The sequence below is a fragment of the Clarias gariepinus genome, chromosome 7, assembly GCF_024256425.1.
Source record: "Clarias gariepinus isolate MV-2021 ecotype Netherlands chromosome 7, CGAR_prim_01v2, whole genome shotgun sequence".
In the NCBI taxonomy this organism is placed as follows: Eukaryota; Metazoa; Chordata; class Actinopteri; order Siluriformes; family Clariidae; genus Clarias; species Clarias gariepinus.
The window spans coordinates 25,975,994-26,000,812 of NC_071106.1; the positions used below are offsets into that span (position 1 = coordinate 25,975,994).

At 38.1% G+C, this 24,819-nt stretch overlaps 1 protein-coding gene across 4 annotated transcripts in view; it reads left to right on the top strand.

Annotated features, from left to right (window-relative positions):
- Window positions 1–24,819, top strand: part of aplp2 (amyloid beta (A4) precursor-like protein 2) — a 67,555-nt gene that overhangs the window by 19,573 nt on the left and 23,163 nt on the right. For all 4 annotated transcript variants that reach the window (XM_053500193.1, XM_053500196.1, XM_053500194.1 and 1 more), the window contains exons 3-11: window positions 431–560; window positions 9,817–9,929; window positions 10,999–11,213; window positions 12,029–12,261; window positions 14,033–14,200; window positions 17,905–18,038; window positions 18,216–18,290; window positions 19,170–19,328; window positions 22,748–22,876. In XM_053500193.1, the coding sequence (XP_053356168.1) occupies window positions 431–560; window positions 9,817–9,929; window positions 10,999–11,213; window positions 12,029–12,261; window positions 14,033–14,200; window positions 17,905–18,038; window positions 18,216–18,290; window positions 19,170–19,328; window positions 22,748–22,876 (1,356 nt within the window). The remainder of the gene's footprint in view (window positions 1–430; window positions 561–9,816; window positions 9,930–10,998; window positions 11,214–12,028; window positions 12,262–14,032; window positions 14,201–17,904; window positions 18,039–18,215; window positions 18,291–19,169; window positions 19,329–22,747; window positions 22,877–24,819) is intronic.

Genomic DNA, 24,819 nt, shown 5'->3' on the forward strand with positions numbered 1-24,819 from the left:
GTGTCATAATACTGAAAAGGAGATTCTAATGAGGGAAAGCTTGTTTATCTTTGCTATAACCTGTGCTATAACAAGAACCAGCTAGCCTTGCAGATGTTCTACAAGATTAAATTTAGTTATAAACAGTTAAAAGTGTGAAGCCAAAAACCACATTCCACACTCTACTGTTTTATAAAACCTATACAGTTCAGGGTGAAAATTTAATGTCACAATCCCAGTGTATTTATGTTTGTATAACAGAATAATCTCTTGTGTGTTGTTTTTCTTAGTGCACTCTTCTATACTACGTTTATGCAGAACTTCTTTGCTGTGTTTTAAGAGGCAATAGTGTGTGCCATTTCTTTTCTAACCAGAATGTATCTACAGATTGTTAGGCATACCGCATGGACTGCTGCATATGGTAACATGTTTCCCCTCACTTTTTCTGTAGATGTACCCCAAGTTGGAAATTACAAATGTCCTGGAGGCCAACCAGCCAGTCAAGATTGAGAACTGGTGCAGGAAAGGAAAGAAACAATGCAAGCCTCAAGCCCACACTGTGGTCCCGTACAAATGCTTGGGTGAGCCATAGCTATATAATATACTGGGCAAAAGTCTTGAGCTATGTATAATGTTTTAATATTTTGTCCATATTTGCAGACGGTCTTGTTTTCCTAAAGGACTTGATTGGCTCTCATTTTTGGCCCATTCAGTCCCTGTACTGTACCAGTTTTTTATTTTATTCATTTAAGGTTATATTCAAGCATAAGAACCATTTAACTAAATTGTTGACCCAGTGAGAAACAGACACAGATGATCAGGGTGGTGGTTAGTTTACTGGTGATGCTAAATGCTGAGTGGTTGGAACAGACAAAACGGGAAATGAGGTTGCTGCTGGGTCCATTAACTAAAGATGTAATTTTTAAATTGCATCTACTTTGCAGCCTGCCACAGTAAAACATCTGTTCCAATTTCTTTAATTTAATCTACATAATTTAATTTCATTTGAAGAAATAAGTGGTGACTCAAAACTTTTGCACAATACTGTAATTCCTATCCTAAGGTTCAATGCAGACTCTCTGTGAAGATCTACATTTATATTTAAGCATTTGACAGAGCATATCCAGAGCGACTAACAAAAGTTCTTTGAAGTTTTCCTCATTAGATAGATCCTTACACAGGGTTACTAGGGGGAGAGAGATTAACCCAAATGTTAAAGAAACAGATAGGTCCTTAGTCGTCGTATAAAGATTGCCAGAGACCAAGAAGTTAATTCCACCACCTAGGTGCCAGAACAGAAAACATTTTATCTTCTTCAATCTTTGATAGTCTGAGCGATGCTGGGACCAGCCGTGCAGTGCTGGTGGATAGAGTGAGTAAGGTTGGCAGTATGTGGAGAAAATGTGTGTGAGTTACCCCAAAATTATGGGCAGTGAGTGAAGGAGTGATCCAACTGTTGTACAGGGAGACCTTGACAGGGGGAAATCTAAAAACTGTAAGTGATGCTTTAAACAGGGGAAGCAAAATCAGCTCAATACTGTTCTGAAATTCTTATACAAGAAACTGTTTTTTTTTTTTTTTTTTTTCCCATTTCTCTTGTTTTATGCCATGCTTATACTGAAATCTGCTAAACCATGCAAAACCATGGTTTATAGTTGGTGACTGGTTTGTCTGAGGACCATAATACTAAGAAAGACTAAAAATACACAAAGCACATTATTTTTGAGAAAGGAAATGCAGGGAAGATATTTATCTTTACTTACTAGGACTTTAACTACTTAGGGTCAACGGTCCAGAGCAACGGAGAGTGTGGAAAGAGGTAAAGAGGCGGGTACAGGGAGGATGGAATGGGTGGAGAAAAGTGTCTGGTGTGCTGTGTGACTAAAGACTATCAGCGAGAATGAAAGGAAAGGTGTTCAAAACAGTGGTGAGACCAGCGATGCTCAATGAATAAGTTCATCAGAGGGACAACCCATGTTAGATGTTTTGGAGATAAAGTCAGAGAGGCCAGATTGAGGTGGTTTGGGCATGTTCAGAGGAGAGATTGTGAATATATCGGTGGAAGGTTGCTGAGGTTGAATCTGCCAGGCAGGAGGTCTAGAGGAAAACCAAAGAGGAGATTTATGGATGTAATGAGGGGGGACATGAAGTAAGCTGGTGTTAGTTGGTGAAAGGGAACAGCCGAAAGAAGAAGAATAGTCCAAGCACAGAAGGTTTTGCAAAGGTTGGTATAGTCATGAATAGGGATAAAGTTTAGGTTCAACTAGCTGTTTCTAAAGAACTGCAAGATAGCTCGTGCTGGAATTTGGTGAGGTGGAGCTACAGTATGTGCGAATCTTTAAGTGGATGTTTAATGAATGTAAATAACTAAAAAGTAAACAGGAAATCAGATTTAGCAGACATGTCACAAGCCTCCTATTAAGCTATTTTCTTAATACATTAATGGTAGGTTTAGTGAGGGAACTGCTTGTGGCTGATCCAGTGTTAAGCAAATTGTCCAGTGGACGTGGTGATATTTTAGGTGGAAATGGCTGTTACTCAGGAACCAAAAGGATAAAATTAGGTGTGCTGGATCCATGTGAAAATAAGAATCATAACTGATGATCAAAACATGGTTCCTTTTAGCCAATGCACTTTAAATAGGCAATTTAAACAACTCAACAACATTAACATTTAAACAATAGTAAAAAAAAAACTGTGGTGAGCGTAGACATGTGCATGATTTTGTTGGTACCCTTCCATTAAAGAGGAAAGTATAGCTCGATAGTTAAGGTTTTGGACTCTTGATTTGATTTTTTAGTCCCAGGTTGCAACCCCAGTAACAAACAGCCTCCACTGTTGGTGCCCTGGGGAAGACCCTCATCGCTCAACTGCTCATATGTCTAATGAGATATAAATAAATGTAAGTCACTGTGGATAAGAGTGTCTGCCAAATTCCATAAATGTAATTGTAAAAAAAGACAAACCCACAGTGGTCACTGAAATCAACTGACACTACTAATAATCTTAATACATTTAATAAATCATGGATACGTGTACTTGTTGACTGCTGCCACAGATGAAATCTAATTCTATGCAAAACACAGCACCTAAAAGCACAAATAAATCTTTATTTTAGTTTTTATTTTAAAATGTCATGGGGTGCTCTCTGTGAAATGAATATGCCCCAGGCCCAAAGTTACTTTATTTTAGTACTTTAAGTCGTTCTAAAGCACACTTGCAATTATATTCACATGTTGTAAATTCCTTGTCCTACAACTATTCTTTCTCTTTCTCGTTTTTTTTTTTTTTCCTTTATACCCTGCATGTACCTCACCCTTGTGCTAAATGATTTGTGAGATAAATGATTTGTGGTGCTTGAAGGGCTGAAAAAGCCATTACTGCTACCAATGGACTGTGAAATGGGTTGACAGTTGGGGGCTCAACAAAATTTCTATTTTGTTTTGAGTGTATGACGAGCTGACACTGAATCGGTTGGCTTTTAGAATGTGATTGACAAGAGAGGCTCATGTTTGAAGCACACAGACAGACATATCCATGTACACTTTTAATAATAAACCTTCGGATGCTTTCTGTGGATGGTGTCACATGGACAGCCTAAATATGGCTGTGGGTGTAGTTCCTTGGATAGTGTAAAATATTGCAATTGCTAAGAGCAGTTTATGTTTAAAGTTTATATTTAAGCCTCTGAACAGTCGACATCTCTGCCACTTTTCTTTAGTTTCCTTTAGTACAATTAGCACTTTTAGTATACAGTTATAGAAGATAAATTATTTCTTTTCATACATTTACATTATATTTATATTTAGGCATTTGGCAGACGCCCTTGTCCAGCGCAACTTACATTTTTTTATCTTATTATACATTTAAGCAGTTGAGGGTTAAGGGCCTTGCTCAAGGGCCCAACAGGGACAACTTTTTTTCCCACGGGTGGTCGTGGGATTTGAACCTGGGACTTTCCGAACCGTAGTCCAATGCTGTTGTTTCCTGTTACGGTTGTTTTTTCGTTTTTACTGCTATCAAGCTTGAGTGGACCAGGAGAAACAAAACAAGAAAACTAAATGATGGATGCAACACCCAAAATAATCGCTATAATTACCTAGTAATATGCTGTGCACAACTCTGCCTCCTATGGATTTTTTCAAAGTATTACAAATTAAGTTTCAGCTCTACTCATCCTTTGGCCATCCTTCTCTTTTCTACTTAAATTATGTGCAAAACAATCCAAATGATTTGCCAAGAGGAATTGGCTCAAGTTAAATCATACTGCTGCAAAAGTCCCCCCCCCCTTATAATACACATCTCATTTGTACTTGCCAACATTGACTTTACAACAAACTACTAACATTGTGAATTTGTGGGATCTGAGTGCTTAAAAAGAAAGAAAGAAAAAAAAAACAGGGCTTAATTCATGCATATGAATAAATATTTCTTTGTTTATATTAGTACAGAGGCCAAAGTCATTATGTGTATATATGATATACAGTATGCGCTAAATATAATAATAGCAAAAACATCCAAATACACACAGTTAACATACACCTAGACTAAAGATATTCGGTTGTAGCTGTTCATCTGTACACATTTGATGTCACCATACAGTATTTTGGTCAGTAAATTAGGATGTCTGTCTTGCTCTTGTAGAGAAATGGTTCTTATAAGGTTCTGAATGGATGATTGTCCTAATTATGAGTCAGTGTAATTGTACCTGTGGCTTAGCACCTTGTTGAATCTGTACTCCAGGGCTCCAACAACAGTTTTAAGAATCTTTATATTTAGGTATATATATATATATATATATAATAATAATTTTATTTATATTTTTTTTTTCATTTTTATGTAACCTCACAAATCATTTTTTAGAGATTTTGGTCCAGTTGCTGTAGATTTGTCATTCGTACATCCATGATGAGAATCTTTCGTTCCTCCCCGTCCCAGACATGCTGTATTGAATTGAGATCTGCTGACTGTGACATGACTTGAGTACAGTGACCTCATTGTCATGTTCAAGAAACGATTTGAAATACTTTTGCTGTTATTCTGTGGTTATACAGGGATTGACATGGTCAGCAACAATACTCAGGAAGGTTGTGGTATTTAAACTTACCTCAATTAGTGCTAAGTTTGTCAAAAATACCCCCACCACACCCCTACCCTACCAGCACCAGCCCGAACCATTGATGCAGAGCAGGACAGATTCATGCTTTTATGTTGTTTGGCTCAAATCGAAATTGAAGAATCATCTGACATTAACCTTTTTTTTTAAACTGCTATTTTTCAATTTTTGTGAGCCCATGCTAATTTTACCCTCAGTTTCCTGTTCTTAGCTGACAGGAGTGGTACCTTCTGCTGCTGTAACACATATGCATATGCAAATTCGACAGAGATGATCTTCTCTATACCTTAGTTGTAATGAGATGTTATTTGAGTCACTGCTGCCTTTCTGTTGGCTTGAATCAGTCTGTCTGTCCATTCTGTTCTGACCTTTGGCATCAACAAAGCATTTTTTTTGCCCAGAGAACTGTTGCTCATTAAATCTATGTTTTTCATACCACTCTCTGTAAACTCTAGAGATGGATGTGCGTGAAAATCCCAGTAGATCGACAGTTTCAGAAATACTTGGACCACCCTGCCAGGCACCAACAACCATGCCCTGTTCAAAGTCACTTAAATAACCTTTCTTCCCAATTCTCGTGTTTAAATTTAAATATATTTACCATGTTTACGTGACTTAATTCTTTAAGTTGTTGCCATATGATTAGCTGATTTTTAGATATTAGCTTTATTTTTTTTCATCTCTCCAAGGCTAGGCAAATCAAGGTTTAAAAAGTGCTACGCTTCCTTTACCCCACTTTTTTCTGCGGCACCTGTTGCACACTTTGAGTTGTTGTTTTTTTCTCCAGCTAAATTACAAACATCAGCATTGTGTTTAATGAAACCGATTCAGAGCTAGTCCTGACCGCCCTGTGGCCCTAAAATCAGTGAAGTAGCGCTCCTACCACTGTTTTCTGATCTGTTTGCTGTGTAAACCATTTGCCATTGCCACACAGTCACACCTGACACCCTTGTGCTCCCACTACACTGTAAAGTTACCTTTTATCTTTATATTATAGATAGAAATACTATTATTTATTTTATTGGCTACATAAGGCCCATTAAAACTGACTCCCCCAGATTTCTCTTTATACTTGTCCCCTTAAAATACCATACCGAGTACTTGATGGTGATAATTCATGAAAGATTCTGTATGCATTCATATTGCCTCATAGACCCAGCTGAGCCACATTCTAAATTCAGGATGTAATTATTAGCCAAGGTCATTCTATTTTCCGTCCTGCTTTATTTCAAGATTGTAACTAACCCAGGACGGCGAGACTAGATGATCACTGTCATGTTTCAAAATTATGTGCACCTATGAGGAGTGCTGTCATGCCCATATATCGTCTGGACTCGGAGGTTACTGCTGGAAAGGACGAGTTTTGTGTATGCTCGTGTAAATCGCGTTCACGTGTAATGTGGTAATTATTTCCAAACTGCAAATTATAACACCATTGCCCATTGGTGTTTATCAAATGTAATAAATAGTTGGGTTTCACCCTCATTTTCGTCAGGTACAAAGTCACAGAACACAGCCGTGGAAATGACGGGCAAGCAGGCAACAACAGACAGACCAAGAGATGCACTGCTAAACTAGAATAGCAAGACAGACAGACTAGAGAGAGATGTGCTGCAAGCCAGCACATAAATTTACCCTTATTGTTACTTGCTGATGACAAACTTGGAGAGGAGAGAACACAAGCTGGCTTGATTGCTGTTCCTGCAATCTAATTTATCGTTCCTAAATAAACTTACAGAAAACACAAAAGAAATTAGCAGAGGTTTAACTTAAAATGTAAGTTATAATCCTATGCTTTTTTATTAACACAGAAGTGAAAATATAAAAAATAGAGATATTGTACTGTGATCCGCCATCTTGGGGCCTCAAAATATTTAGCTTTTTTTTTTTTTTTATACTCGTGAAGGCTAACCATGCCAAGTATACAGTAATGGCTTTTAAAGCATTTGCCATTTGTTTAAAAGTAAATTAAAGTATGTTATCAGGATGCATGATGATGAAAAGGAAGTGGAAATCTTTACTCAAATGACCAACTTACATTTGAAATAATTGTGGTTATGAATTCTTTTTCAAACAAGATGAATAACTCTGGCTCAATGGTATAATGGTATCTTGTATGGTATAAACGTTGACAACTCTTTTTTTTTTTTTTTTTTTTTTTTTTTCTTTTCTTTTTTAAGTAGACGAGCTCGGTTTTGTTCATGATGCACTCATATCTTGGGTATACTGCAGTGTTGTGTGCAGTGGGCTCAGTTTCACGTGAATGCAAAAAAAGAATTCCAAGCAAAAAAAAAAAAGAAAAATCTGTAAATGCGCTCTAAATCATAAATGTAAACTTAAACTGAGGAATGAGGAAATGAACATAGATGATTTTAATGGTTTCTGCTTTGTGTTATGGTTCAGTTTTTGTGTTTACAAAGCTGAGCCCTTTTTTTTAACATAGGGGCGGGCTCAATGCTCGCTGGCCACAGAGTAGTTGATTGTCATCTGATATCATCTGACATCTAACACATACTGTACAAGGATAAATGATAAACTAATCAGTTGTGCTGAAACGGGTGAACTGAAAACACTCGTCTGCTGGGACATCATGTTAGACCCCCGTCCAAAGATTTATATAAAAGTCAAAACCTAAAATTAATATTAATGGTTATTTAATTGCTGCATTTAAAATACTCAAAGGTCTTAAACAAGGCTCTGCTTTAGGGGCAACACTTTATCACAAAATGACCCAAGAATTCATGATATCAGAACAGCAACAAACAAAACCAATAAAAACCACTACATGTTGGGGATATGATGTACCTTTATAAATTCACCCCCTGTCCACAGTAGGTTACTGTCGTTGTTATTGTTGCACTTTCGGCTGTTTGGGTCAAGAGGTGCCCCTAGCTGACCATTCGGTCCACACACAGTTTTACAAAGGTTTTCGCAGAATGGCCTTCGCCATGTAACGGCTTGGACCAGTGGCTGAGGTATGGGCATTGGCTGGGAATCGAACCCAAACTGTTCGCAATGTAGGGTACAGTACTCGTCCTTAAAGACTTTCTCTAATATGTGCAAACAAGAATCCACTCCAGAAAACTTACATAACCTTATGTGAACAGAGCAGGGAGACCTACAAAATGTTTTGTCCCTTTGTTTGCATTTAATGAGCCATATGATCATCACCAGAAATCAGGGAACATTTTAAAAAGATGACGTACCATAACTTGTACAAAATATCACTCAGAGTAAATTGAAAATATATAGAGAGTAAATTTTAAAAAATTACATGTAAATGTGATTCTCACTAACAAAGCAACATACAGTAAGTTATTCCTGTGTTCATGCAAGATATGGTAGTGTTTACTCCTAATAACATGCAGTCACACAGAAACTACTTTCAGTGGGTTTGAGGGGGCAGCGGAGGAAAAAACAGCCATGACCTCTGCTATTTTCAGCCTTTTCCTTTTCCTCAACTTTCTGATTTTGCAACATTCTTTCTCTCTCTGTCCAGTGAAGTAGAATATTTTTTATTATACATTTCCTTCATTCGTACCATATCTACCACACTATACAGTACGTTGCCAAAAGCAACAGAAAGCTCGTTAAAAGTAATACAACACAATGATGGTTTACAGTTCAGTTCATGTAGGCCACAATTTTTTATACTTTAACTGAACTAGTCAGTGTAAGTGTTTTGCCTGAATCCTCTCTGTCAGTGGTTATATAATTTTGAGCTTAGTGTTAAACCGGCAGTTGTTCAGGCATTTATCAGTCAGACATGCAGTACATGGAAAGCATCCTGTAAATCCTTGAGAATCTGATCAGAAACAATTGAATAACAGCTCCGTACCATTGTTGAACCAAGTGGCACACATTGTAATTGATGCAATCAATGATGTAATGTCTTCTTTTAATTAATTAATTAATTTTACGTCCATTAGTAATGTGTCAGCAGTGACAAATTCACTACTACTTAGGGGGCTTGTTGGCCAGGCCAGGAGAATTTATCATATCAAATTTCGCCTGAATTTCTTAGCATATTTTTAATTTATTTAAACATGTATACATTATTGATGGTATATGACGGCATGATGGCTTAGTGATGTAACACGCTTAAGTACGGTCTCCTCACAACTCCAGGTTTGGGAGTTTGAATTTCACCTTTGTTGTATGTGTGCGTTTCCTCCATGCTTGGTGGGTTTCCTCCATTCTTGACCTTACTATGGGGTGGCACCTTCATTCACTTTGTTTCCTGCTTTGTGTCCTTTGTGTCACTAGGATAGGCTCAAGACACCCAGCAGTGATACACAGGATTAACGGAATAGATAACGGGTGGATAGATGGCTTTAACAGTGTTTTAATTTTTGCAGTGTACTAAAAACGCCCTGATAATCGACCGGTAGATTGTGATTGGTCGATTTACGACCACTGCTAAAGTATAAACAGTTGCTTTCATCCAACTTCTGTCTTATTTCCTCTCTTGAAGTCAATAAGACAAAAATGCAGGCTGGTTTGTTGGCAAAAGAAACACAAAGTGTAGAGGCAATAACAGTTCATGCTGTTACTTTGCCGACAGGTAAGCATTCCATATTAAAGCCAAGACATTCCATTTTACTGTGGTTTAGTTGCAGGTGCATTATTGTGCAGCAATAGTAATCATTGTAAATGGTTCTTTTAAAGAAAGTAAAATTAATGTGTTTTTATACTGTGTGTGTGTGGTTATACATTTGCAGTTGGAGAGTTTGTGAGCGATGTACTCCTTGTCCCAGCAAAGTGTCATTTCTTCCATAAGGAGCACATGGACACATGTCTCAGTCATCAGCGGTGGCAGGAAGAGGCAAAGGAGGTAAGCTGGGGGGTGTTCTTGGACACTGGTTCTGGACCTCTCATAGAATAACAGACACTAAAATCCTTACATTCCTATGTAGGTTGAATACGAGGCCACTTATACACAACCAAAACACACAAAAATGCAACTTGTATAGCAGTTCTGGATAAGAAATCCACTTTCAACTACTACAGCATTAATTCTAGCTTGTTGTCAATGTTGGGACACACCTTAGTGTCACTGCTGAGGTAAGAAACTGACCAGAATTTAAGAGCTGGAGAAAAGTAATTATCTACAGTCATTAACTCTCTATTTATAAGGGCAGTATCTCGAAGATCTCTCTACCAAATAGTACAAATTGGTCACTGTGCCCTTATTCCATCAATGTTCAGGATAAGATGTGTATGGGCCACATTTACTGTAGTTACTGTTCATCTACAAAAAAGACTTGACTGAGGTGGATAATTCATGTATTTAATATAGACAATGTGAATGTCATTTTTCCTGGAAGCTGATTACTAAGCTAAGGGAAGTAGCTAATGTAAATAATAATAATAAAAGAAGTAGTCATCAAAAGTATTTAAATTCCGTTGTGATGGTATTTAAACTCTCAGATTGGTATTCTCTAATATACAGTTAATTTTGTGCAAGAAATTAATAAATTCCACAAAACAATATTTAATATCAAAATGTAAAAAAAAAAATCAAAGGAATAGAAAAAACTATTTAGAATCTTATTCAAATAAAACTATTTGTTTGTTTAATTATTTATGAGTTTGTTTGCATCTGGAATTATTCTTTTTTCATTTGCTTTTTACTTTTGACACTTTTTTTTTTACTTGTGCAGTGTTGTTCCATCTTAGAATTCTTGGAGCTTGGAAGTAGTTGCTTATGAACTAGAGTCTCATTTATTTATATATATATATATATATATATATATATATATATATATATATATATATATACATTTTTTTTTTTTTTTTTTTTTTTTTCCTCGCCTAATCAAGTTTGGCAACATCTGTGAATGAACATGGTACTTTCTTAGTCATTTTTAAAAGCTTGTTATTCTTATGTATTCCTCTCATAGGCTTGCTTAAAGTCCAACATGGTGCTACACAGCTATGGCATGCTGCTACCATGTGGTGTTGATATGTTCCGTGGCACCGAATATGTCTGTTGCCTGCCTGCCCAGGAGCCTACTTCCGCTGCCATTGCCTCTCAGGAAGAAGTCGCAGATAATGATGACGATGAAATGCAGGACGAGGAGCAGGATGATGGGCAGGATGAGGTTGTAGAGGAAAGGTAATATATTTCTAATGATTTCTTAATGTTACTAGGTTCTCTGGATTATAGCAGTGACAGGATATACTAAGCGGAAGCAATTTTTGCATAAATATAATGTGGGTGTCTTATTTAAGTAGTGTATGATGTTTGGAGTTGGTATTAGACATCACAAACAGTATAGCAGAGAGTGGTGTGTGAGGGGGGTGGGTGTGAGTGAGAGACTAAAAGCTTTATCACAGATGCAGTGCAGTTAGCCGATGCAATTGGGCTGAGTTACAGCAGAGACTTGGCTTGACTAGTAAGCAATCTAGGAGATGATGAATGCAGGGGCCTTGACAGCAGAATTATTATGAATGCTTTAGAAGTTGATTTGTTTTGGCAGTGTGCACAGATGAGGTGAAAGAACTTGGGCAGTGTTTATAGATGAGATGAGAGAACTGTACTACATAAAGGACTAAAGTGCCACTGCATCTCTCTCTATAGGTAGAGCAAGGGCTTAAGATACAGTCGGTAACCGTCATGGTGGGTCATGTAGAAAACTTAACCAAAGTGAGAAGTTTAAAACAGTCGCATGTTAAATGTTAAGATTAATGGTCTCTGTGGTGGATTTTTCCTTCACCTGCTTTATCTCCCATTCACCTAATTGTTTTCACTATCTAATTTTGGCAATCTTTTCCCAAATTGTGTACCACTCTTAGCTGTTTGTCTCCTGCTTTTGAGTATTGTTCTCCCTGTCTCACCATCTCCTTCCCCTCTAGTCTTTATTTGTACTTTTCTGGACATGTATAAATTGCTGATTTCAACAAACCTAAACCATTTTGTCAACCTCGCAGCGAGCCGTTTATAGATGAACAGCCAACCCAAAAGCAAGATGAAGCTGAGAAGATGGACTATGAGGGAGAAGATGATAATATTGATGATGATGATAATGATGATGATGACCAGTACCACTATGTTTATGAAGATGAAGATGAGGACCGAGAGAGTGAAGAGAAAGAGAGAAAGAAAGAGAAGGCCACTGCTGTTGAGAGTAAGGATACTGAAATGTCTCTTCAGGAGGTAAAAGGTTAGTAATGCCTGTTTTGATATTTGTTTTTTTTTTGTAACATTGAATACATTAAAAACTCCTGTTGTATTTTATTTTTTCAAACAAGTTAACAAGGTCATTGAGGTCCCACAAAGTATGTCTGTTAGTATTCCAGCTGAAATACACCTCACGAAATTTTTTTTTTTTTTAACCTCAGTCATTCTTTGACACTCTTTGCCTGTCAGAGACACGTATGCTTCTCTACCACTAAGCCAGGCCCCACTACTAACAAACCTTACTTTTGGTACCATGGTTACAAGGCAGCTCCGAAATGCAGCTAGGCTAGCTGTTAGTGATCAGTTGCTAAAGGTTAACCTACTGTTTTTAGCTCTGTTTTTTGATCTTTAGTGTTTTTATTTCTCTATGAGATGCATTTAACATATTATAATATCACTAAACGGGATGATTAAAATTGAGTATGTCACTACAAATTGATATTTTATATCTACACAAAAAACTGTTTATGGTTAGCCACTAATGGTTGACCGATCCTTCTTTAGCTCCTAAAAACATACAGGCTGTTTAATATACAGTACAACTCCATGTAAGTTGCAATTTAATTATTTATTAATGTACAGTACAAAAAGGGAAACTTATGGGTATCACAGCAAGATAATACTCATATGCACACACAAGAATTTAGGTAGTTGAGGTTAGCTGCTAACGGCTAACCCACCCTTTTTAAGCTCTCAAAAAAAGGAAAATTTGACATTGACTAACAGTTTAAAATAACAATAAGTCTTATCACTAGGGAGTGGGGATTTGTATGGAGCAGCCTAGTAAACATGCTGACTCACCCCACCACTTTTTCAAATCACTGCGGGCCTGCCTTTCCTGTAAAACACGGGTAAATCCTGACTACAGACTGAACATAAGGTAACTTAAAAAATAGTAAAGCTCAACACTTTAGGATGTAGAGCTTCAGTACTGATGCAAACCCAGCTTTAAAACTGTCTAGAATCCAAAAAAGCAGAAATAATGCTTCTTCGTGTTTAAAAAGAGAATTTGGTATTTTTTATTAATAACCAAAACAGAGCACGGCTTTTCCTCAACTCACAACACAAGTTTAACTTGTTGGCAGCGGTAGCTTAGTGGTTAAGGTGCCAGGTTCAATCCCCAGCGCCACCAAGGTGCTATTTTTGGTCTCTTGAAAAGGCCCTTAACTGCTCAGATGTATTATGGAATAAAAATTTAAGTTGCTCTGGATAAGAGCGTCTAAAAAAAAATTCCATAAATGTAAAATATAAATGTAACACTATGAATACCATGGTGACTCCTAGTTAGTGCGGTGCCATAAGCCAGTGGAGGGTTTTTTCATGTTTTCACACAGATGGATAGATGGACAGATAGATAGATGGACAGATGGATAGGTAGGTAGGTAGAGTAGATAGATAGGTAGAGTAGATAGATAGGTAGAGTAGATAGATAGGTAGAGTAGATAGATAGGTAGAGTAGATAGATAGGTAGAGTAGATAGATAGGTAGAGTAGATAGATAGGTAGAGTAGATAGATAGGTAGAGTAGATAGATAGATAGATAGATAGATAGATAGAGTAGATTGATCGATCTATATGCACATATACACATATACATATGTATGTCTATTCTGGATACATACAATCCAGAATAGGAAACCTAAGACACTGTCCTAAATGGTCAAAAAGTAAATTTAGCAAAATAGGTCCTCCTTTAATGATTAAAATGCTGTGGTAGATTGCACTCTAATGTACTAATTATTGTCCCTGTGCTAGCTTTGTGCTCCCTGGAGGCTGAGACGGGCCCCTGTCGTGCATCTATGCCTCGCTGGCACTTTGATATTTACCATAAGAAGTGTGTGCGCTTCATCTACGGAGGCTGTGCTGGCAACCGCAACAACTTTGAGTCTGAGGAGTACTGCATGGCTGTGTGCAAGTCTCTAAGTAAGTTTTGGCAAAGACAGAAACCTTAACTTACCTGTCAGTATTAGCTCATGGACCAACATAAGTGGGCTTTGCAAATAACCGCATAACAATTGATTAATTAATATTTCATTATTCAGCTGACTTCCTTATTTTTTCTCCCACTGCTATGACCTTTAGGAAGACACAAAGTAATATTGCAATTAAATTTCCCTCATGTAAAGGAAAAAAAGCAGTGGGCCTAAAACTGAACCCTGTGGAACACCAAACTTCACCAGAGAACATGCAGAATAATCACCATTTAAGTCTACATACTGATACCAATTGGTCAAATAGGATCTGAGCCAGGAGAGGGCTGTACCCTGAACTACATTTTCTAATCTGTGAAGAAAAATATCATGATCAATGTGGTTAAAAGCTGCACTGAGGTCGAGTAATACAAGCATAGTTACACAACCCTGATCAGAAGCCAATAGGTCATTTACTACTTTAACAAGTGCTGTCTCTGTGCTGTGATGAGGCCTAAATCCTGACTGATACAGTTCATGCTATTTCTATGTAGATATGAGCTGCTTCGCTACTATCTTTTCCAGAATCTTAGACATAAAGGGGAGGTTTGATTTTGGCCTGTAATTGGGCAGCTGACAGGGGTCGAGGTCAGATTTCTTAATTATCGGCTTAATACCTGCCAATTTAAAATATTTTGGAACATACCAAATGCTGAGAGAGGAATTAATTATTTTCAACAGGGGTTCTGTTATTGCTGGTACTATCCGTTTAAGAAAATGTGTCGGTCTAGGATCTACTATACAGGTTAATGAATTTGCAGAACATATGAGTGAAATTAGTTCATTCTCTTCAAGAGGAGTAAAGTATTCTAGGTTCCGATCTGACAGGGTTAGTTTAACATCTGCATCAATTACATTGTTCGGTTTCAAAGCCTGAATTTTATGCCAGATATTTACAATTTTATTATTAAAAAAGTTCATGAAGTCCTCACTATTGCACGATGTTGTTGCGGAGATTTCTGCAGTGGTCTTATTTCCGTTTAATTTGGCTGCGGTATTAAATAAAAATCCAGGCTTATTTTTGTTATTTTCTATAAGAGTGGAGAGATATGTTGATTTAGCTACACTAAGAGCTTTTCTATAGTTCAGGATGCTCTCCTACCATTCTATTTAAAATACTAAGAATTTAGTTAAACGCCATTTATGTTCTAATTACCGAGCGGTCTGTTTTAAATTGCGCGTGTGATTGGTATACCAGGGAGCAAATTTCTTATCTCTAATAATTTTTCTTTTAACTAGAGTGTCATTATCTACGGTAAGGTATAACGAAATGTCGATTCTAAATATTCAGTCGCCTGATCGAGTTTTGTTGGGTCAGACGGTGATCCAATCAAAGTTGGTAACTTTGGAGATTACTGGTGAAGCTTTGTGTGGTAGTTGATGTTAATGTACATTAAATAGGGTAGTTTTATGGTCTTTAAACCGAAGAATATTATTAAATCTAAAGTGTGACCTACTTTATGAGTGGGTCCTACTACACACTGATTTACTCCTACTGAGTAGGAGTAGACGTAGAAGTAGAGTCTTTCACGCCTCTGCTGCAGCTCCCTGTGGCTTTGGAAAATAAATAATGAGCATTTAATTAAAATGCATTTTATTTTAGGACATTAGTTTTTTTTCCAAATTCAAAGATTATGGTGATCTTGTAACATTAAAATAAAACGTGTTTAATTTTTTGTCGCTCAAAATATGTGTCACAACCGCAGATGTGCGACACCCACCTGCACATTTTTTATTGAGCCTTTTGATCCCCGGGTTTTATTCAGGTTGACAGCTAACTGCACACTCCAGGACACGCGATAAAAGAATGACTGCACATAGAAGCAGGCGGCATTTTTGGTTTGCTACAGGTGGATAATTTAAGTTCGGTACGAAGAGGACTCAAATACACATTGAGTATTTTATTTGAAAGTACAGTAACCTTTTACTCAGCGTCTCTTTTTTTTTTTTTTGTAGTTCAAAGTGTTTAGAAATAAAATTTTGTTTTTTCTGTAGCAGTTCATTGATTTCATAAATTGATCTCAGAAATGGTTTTGTGGCTTCTGGTGTTTTCTTTTCTGTGGGAAACAAGTCCAAATGGATCTTTGAGTGTTTAAGGTTGCCAACCCCTGGCCTACATAAATATGTTTGGATACAAATGGTACATTTAAATGTGCAGTTCCACACTGTCAATATAATCACTGTTTTTTATCAATTCATGCAGTCCTACTTATTCAGTATGTTTTTGTACTTTAATTCTACATTCTACATTGTGCCTCTTGATTGTGTTGAACACAACTGGTGGGCTTTGTAAAAAAAAAATGCTTTCTCCCCATGCTGTAGCCTGTGTTATTTGAGGTACCATCAAAGAGCCTGCACCCTTTGATGGACTAGTGCATGGTGGAAAATTTGCTTAGGGACTGTGAAACATCTCTTTGACTGAAATTGTTTTTTTTTACTGGCAGCCAATGCCTTAAGCTACGGTGGGATGATATGGCACATTTTTTAGTTTTAGTAAGGACTTTGGCCTACTTGGAGCTTGTTTTTGCACATAATGGACCGTCCAGGCAACATAGTTGTAACAAAAATATGACCAAGCTTTTTTTTTTTTTTTAACTTAACTTGACAGTCAGTAACCATACCAAGGTTTGTTGCAGCTGAAAGACTATACAAAGGCTGGCTATCTTATCTTCCTATTGTCCTTCTTTAAGTACATGGTGTCAATGAATGTTATTCTAAGTAGTTTAGGTCGAAGCAGGGGAAGGTAAACAGACGGACAATCACAGAGATGTTTTCTTCAGAAGGGTTTGCTTGTTTTTTTGTCATCTGTCTTTTTTTCCCTCCCATGACAGCCTGTCAGCCTATTTCATTATCTCTTCACTTGTTTCTTTACTTACTGATATGTCTCTTCATACTGTTTACATTTGTACAATTTATTATTTTGGTCTATATGGTATAGAATAGGCATGAGAATCCAACAGTTACCACCTTATACAATATGATCACAATACGTATGAGCGGTTTAGTTAATATTGTAATTATGTAAGTATCATGATTTTATAAATATCTCGATGCAATACAATTTTTTTCCGATTTTGTTGCAATTTTAAGATATGAATATAAGGAAATAAATGTTTCCTATTTCTTATAGCGTTAGTTTTATTACTTTTCTCACACAAACCAAGGTCAGAATTTAAACAATACAAAATAACTTCAAATAGAAGAGTTTAACATTTATCTTAAACAAAAAGCTACATTGTTACTAAGCAGACTCCCATAATTATTATGTCTAAACGAATAATTCACTCCTTTCACACTGGATATGTCTGTGCGTATAGTTTAGAGTGTACCACTTGTAGGATTTTTAAGAAGATTATTGATTATAATGATGTTTTACTGCCTCAAATTTAGATCTAATTTCTAATTTTGATTATGGCAATTAGTGCTTGTGGCACAGAATTGTTTATGTCCAATATTGGTTGATCATGCCAGATCAAGCTGATTAAGCTAATCTTCAGTCACTCGCTGATGGACCGGTGCTTCTCTATTATAAATGTAATGAATAATTTAAATAGCGATTTTATTATTATTTTTTTTTAGTGAATGTGGCGATACATGAATCAGCACACAAAGGAATCACCGTTCTGAATTGTCCCCCTCTCTCCTCTGTCTCCCTAGCTCTGCCCCCTACTTCAGAGCCAATGGATGATGTTGATGTTTACTTTGACACTCCAGCTGATGATCAGGAACATAGCCGCTTTCAGAAGGCCAAGGAGCAGCTAGAGATTAGACACCGCAACCGAATGGAAGGGGTGAGGGGAGGGGAGGGGAGGGGGAGGGGATGGGAGGCGGTTGGGGGGTGGGATGGAAGAAAAGTGAAAAAAATAGAAATAGACCATGCAAAAGTATGATCTACAGTCTGGGTTTATGGGTTTTAAGATTTCTCTGTATTTGAGTTTTTTTTCTTTTTTTGCTGGTTTATTTCTCAGGTAAGAAAGGAATGGGAGGAGGCAGAGCGTCAGGCCAAGAACCTGCCTAAAGTAGACAGACAGACCTTGATCCAGGTAAATGCATTCTGTTGGATAACCTTAAGCCTCTGAAAAGTAAGATCTCACATAGCGGTGCTTGCTGTGCGTTCTAGATATTTATGCTCTTACTTTTATATATTCTAAATTTATTACATATAAAATGAAATATTACAAGCCTTTTTTATTTATTATTTATAAACCTTAATGGGGCTATGGAGAAAAAGTACTGGACATTTGCTCAGTGGTCCAATGTACTTTTTTTAGATGAAAGTCCAAAGTCAATGCAGCTATCTGCCAGGAGCACTTCATGCTTCCATTTGCTGACAATCTTTATAGAGATGCTGACTAACTGCTTACTAACTGTTTGACCATAATATTACTGTGCTTGGCTGTCTAGACAATTTACCTGGCTTAAACCCCAATAGAGGATCTATGGAGTATTGTCAATTAAAAAATCTGAAACAACCAACCCAAAAATTCAGATGAGCTTAAGGCTGCTTTTTAAAGCAACCTGGTCTTAGCAGAGCCACAAGCTGATCACCTTCTTAATTCATTAGCTCCGGCCAAGTGTTGAGTGCATAAATGAACATACCTTTCAGAGATGCACTGTAAGTACACTGTAAGTACTTCCTATCACAGTCCAAAGACATGCAGATTAGGTAAATTGGCGTTCCCAGATTGTGTGTGCATGCATGCACGTATGTGCCTTGCGATGGATTGGGCTAGTTCCAGGTGCCCCGCAACCCTGAACCCAGAATAAGTGGTGTAGAAGATGAATGGATGGATGGGTGGAGGATGGATGAAATTTATCTCCGTTATACGGGGTGTGAATAATAAAATCTTTGCAAGGCACGACTTATGCATGGCATGGCTTAATTCTCTCTTTCTGTCTCCTTTCTTTCCCTTTGTCTGCAGCATTTCCAAGCTATGGTGGAGTCTCTAGAGGAGGAGGCAGCCAGTGAAAAACAGCAGTTGGTGGAGACTCACTTGGCTCGGGTGGAGGCCATGCTGAACGACCGCCGTCGTTTTGCCCTAGAGAACTACCTTGCTGCTCTGCAGGCTGACCCACCCAGGGTGGGCATACACACACACACACACACACACATATATATATACACACACACACACACATATATATACACACACACACACACACACATATATATATATATATACACACACACACACACACACACACACATATATATATATATATATATATACACACACACACACACACATATATATATATATACACACACACACACACACATACATATATATACACACACACACACACACACACACTAGTGTTGCGAGGAAAAAAATCATTTTGGAATCAATAAGATGAGACAGAAAGTATGAGTGAAGATAAAATATACAAAATTCATTTAAGGCTTCTGCAGAAGAATCTGTTGAATCAATATATACACAACTTTAACATTGAACAAGGGACCCAGAGTGTGTTTTCCCTTCTTGCTTTATTTTCTCTGTCTGCGTGTAAGCAGCTGGGGTGTTTATCCTGTTGTCCCTTTATGCTACAAGAGTAGAAGGCCCGGACGTTTTGGACTTCAGCCTATTGTTATCTACCTGAATACGCACAAAGAGCTCACATACATTATAGCCGTGATGGGAGGTGTTTTTCACTCTAAGAGTATAATGACCTCATGACTACACTATTACCTATGATCAGCAATTAGATACATGATTGGTATAATCATATGATAACATTTTTCCCTTTAACCAGCTCACTCACGACCACACTGGCTCACACATACAGAGAAATACTGTGTAATTTCAGTTCAATTTTATTTATATAATGCTTTTAAAGATAGTCATTGTTGCAGTACAGTTTTACAGAATCAGAATAAAATAAAGGAAATGAGTTTGAAATGTATGAAAAAATATGTATAAATCGAAATGATCAGGTCTAGGCTCAGCAGCTTTATTTGGCAAATAAAATTAAGTCAGCTGAGTACCTGATTGTACTGAATAACCAGTTATCTCATTAGTGAATCTTTTTTACATCCAGACCCTGCATGTATTCCAGTAATATAAGGCCAAGATTAATTGGGCTCAGACTGTGAAGGAGTGATTGTGGGAATGTGAGAAGTAATATATACTTATTAATTAACTATAAAGTGACCTTAACCCTATTGCAAGTATTTTTAATCTGCCAGAGAAGGTCAAGTCCACCACCTGAAGGCAAGTAAACGTTGTCGCATTGCATAAGGTAGATGAAACAATGTCATGACCAGGGCACACCATAATCAAGGATAAAACTGGTCCAAAGTAATATTGGAAAAGTCTCTCTATGTATCCCTCTCCTTCTTTCTTTCTTTTTATTATCTAGCAAAGAAAATAGCCCTAACCCAGTCCAGCAGGTCACTGACCCTTTTGCACCAAGCAAGCTCCAAAAAGACATGGTTTATTAAGGATGGAGTGGGAGATTTTAATAGCCTACACAGTGCCCTGACCTCAACCTCACTTAACACACATTTTGGATGAACTGCATTGCCAACTGTGCCCTGGAACTTCTCATCCTTAACTCAGTGCCTGACCCCACTAATTTTCTTAGCATGGGTGAATGGGCACAAATTCAAAAATCTAGTGGAAGTCCTTCACTGAAATAGAATAATGATGGAGGTAGAAAGGGGATTTCTGAAGTTGTCCAAAACGCACATATTGTCATGAAATGTCCGCACATTTTTGTCCATATGGTATATTTTAAACATGTAGGATGCTATTAAAGAGAAACTCATTTAGATAGTGCTTTGACCTTGACCCTGTTTGGTACAATGATAATTCAATGAATCTTACCAACAATCTTCTACTTGTTCTTGAGATGGGATGCTAGAGAACATAATGAAATATTCATTAAGTAACATACCATTTTCACCATAGTACAGATTCCAAAAATGTCCACCCCAAATCCCAGTACAGTGGAACCCTGGAGTGCGAGTAACTTGGTCTGCAAGCATTTTGCAAGACGATCAAAATTAATTTATTAAATAAATTTTAACCTAATAACCGAGCAAGGTCTTGAAATAAGAGTAGTACACATGCGCTTTATCTGCCGAGCGTCACGTGATCCCAATTAAGCCAATGGTTCTTCTTTCGCGTGCTGTGGGATTGTGGCTAATCGTCTCCCATGCTTAGTGTCACGCTTAGTGTTTGTGCGTCACTCGTATAGTCAACTTCTGTGTGCACGTGTACTGTTTACTATAACACTGTAACCACATGTTAAAAACCAACCTTTTTAAATTTTTTTTAAATAAAGTGTAGTAACTGTACTGCAACAACAGCCCACGTGTTGCAAAGGTCAGACCCTTCAATTTGTCTCAGGAAGGGCATTTTTTTGTGGAATTTGTTTAGAAGAAACAACAGAAAACATTAAACTGCTATACTGATTTACATTTTTTTTTTTTTTGGAAATGCATTCATTCGTTTAATTACATTTCACTGGATACCAGCTGCTGTGATGAGATGCAAACTCATTTTTGATTATGCATTTAAAGCAGGCCAAAATATGATTAAAGCAGGCCAAATGAAACAAGACTGCAGGCCAAATTTGATCTCTGTGCCTTTTGTTTAACACATGTGGTTTAGGTGTTAAACCCACTGTATTAAATTCATGAAGCCGTCTCTTGAAGTTTTTCCTTACCAAGGAAAGAGTCTTTTTTTCTTCTGCTAAATGGTAGCAAGGCCAAGGACTTGGCAGTTGTATGCCTCAGAATTTAGCATCTATTTGTGGGGATGCTGCTGTAGATATTTGGGAGATGAATTAAACAGTATGTACCTAGATATATAAGGTATAAATAAATAAAAAAACTTTTAAAAAATAATTTAAAGTGTTGTATAACGTTAAGCCTCATTTTACAACGTTAACCAACGCCATTTAGGTTCAGTATTCGGCCCCTAAATGAGACACACCCAATATCGGAAGCACAAGTGACGAAAAAATCATCAATTAAAAAAAAAACATGTTAGCTCGACAGCATGGAAGGTTTTTTGTGCTTTAACTGATATCAGATCACAAATGTGCATAAATTGTTTTGGAGAACAGTTCATACCAAAACCAAGACTACAACAACTAATTTTACAGTTCACTGTAAACATTATACAAACATTATATTTATTCAGTTAAAGGGTTTATATTTCTAATATTTATTGCATATTATTGATGTTGTGTTTACCTGTCACTTAAGATCATTACGTTATCCTTATTCATCTTTTTAAATTAAGTGTTCCTTAATTTAAAAAATGCTGTTTTTTTTATTATATCTAGCTTTCCAATACAGTAGCTCATTAAAATGATCAATATCAACTGATGTGAAAAACTGTCATTAATAAATTTATGTGCCATCTCGCCCAGCTTCAAGGAGAAAAACAATAATAATGTTGTTTATTCTTTAGTTTACTGTGGTGTCTTCTCCTTTTCTAATACAAATAAATGAATCTTATTTTAATAATTCTGTTTTTGCATTCTGCAGCCACACCACGTACTGCAGGCTCTGAGGAGGTATGTTCGTGCAGAGAATAAAGACCGGCAGCACACAATCCGTCACTATCAGCATGTGCTTTCTGTTGACCCTGAGAAGGCAACCCAAATGAAGTCTCAGGTACAGACAGACACGTACACACACACGTACACACACACGTGTACACACACACGTGTACACACACACGTACACACACACACACACGTACACACACACACACGTACACACACACACACGTACACACACACACACGTACACACACACACGTACACACACACACGTACACACACACACGTACACACACACTGACTCGTGTACACACACACACACACACACACACTGACTCGTGTACACACACACACACACTGACTCGTGTACACACACACACACACTGACTCGTGTACACACACACACACACACACACACACACACACACACACACACACTGACTCGTGTACACACACACACACACACTGACTCGTGTACACACACACTGACTCGTGTACACACACACACACACACACACACTGACTCGTGTACACACACACACACACACACACACACTGACTCGTGTACACACACACACACACACACTGACTCGTGTACACACACACACACACACACACACTGACTCGTGTACACACACACACACACACACACACACACTGACTCGTGTACACACACACACACACACACACTGACTCGTGTACACACACACACACACACACACACACACACACACACACTGACTCGTGTACACACACACACACACACACACACACACACACTGACTCGTGTACACACACACACACACACACACACACTCATACACAGACCCGTGTACACACACACACACACACACACACACACACACACACACACACACACACACACTGACTCGTGTACACACACACACACACACACACACACACACACACACACACACACACACTGACTCGTGTACACACACACACACACACTGACTCGTGTACACACACACTGACTCGTGTACACACACACACACACACACACACTGACTCGTGTACACACACACACACACACACACACACACTGACACGTGTACACACACACACACACACACACACACACACACACACACACACACACTGACTTGTACACACACACACACACACACACACTGACTTGTACACACACACGCACACACTGACTCGTGCACACATACACACACACACACACACACACTGACTCGTACACACACACACACACACACTGACTCGTGTACACACACACACACACACACACACACACACACTGACTCGTGTACACACACACACACACACACACACACACACACACACTGACTCGTGTACACACACACACACACACACACACACACTGACTCTTGTACACACACACACACACACACACACACTGACTCGTGTACACACACACACACACACACACACACACTGACTCGTGTACACACACACACACACACACACACACACTGACTCGTGTACACACACACACACACACTGACTCGTGTACACACACACACACACACACTGACTCGTGTACACACACACACACACACACTGACTCGTGTACACACACACACACACACACACACACTGACTCGTGTACACACACACACACACACACACTGACTCGTGTACACACACACACACACACACACACACACACACTGACTCGTGTACACACACACACACACACACACACACACACTGACTCGTGTACACACACACACACACACACACACACACACTGACTCTTGTACACACACACACACACACACACACACACTGACTCGTGTACACACACACACACACACACACACACACACACTGACTCGTGTACACACACACACACACACACACACACACACACTGACTCGTGTACACACACACACACACACACACACACACACTGACTCGTGTACACACACACACACACACACACACACACACTGACTCGTGTACACACACACACACACACACACACACACACTGACTCGTGTACACACACACACACACACACACACACTGACTCGTGTACACACA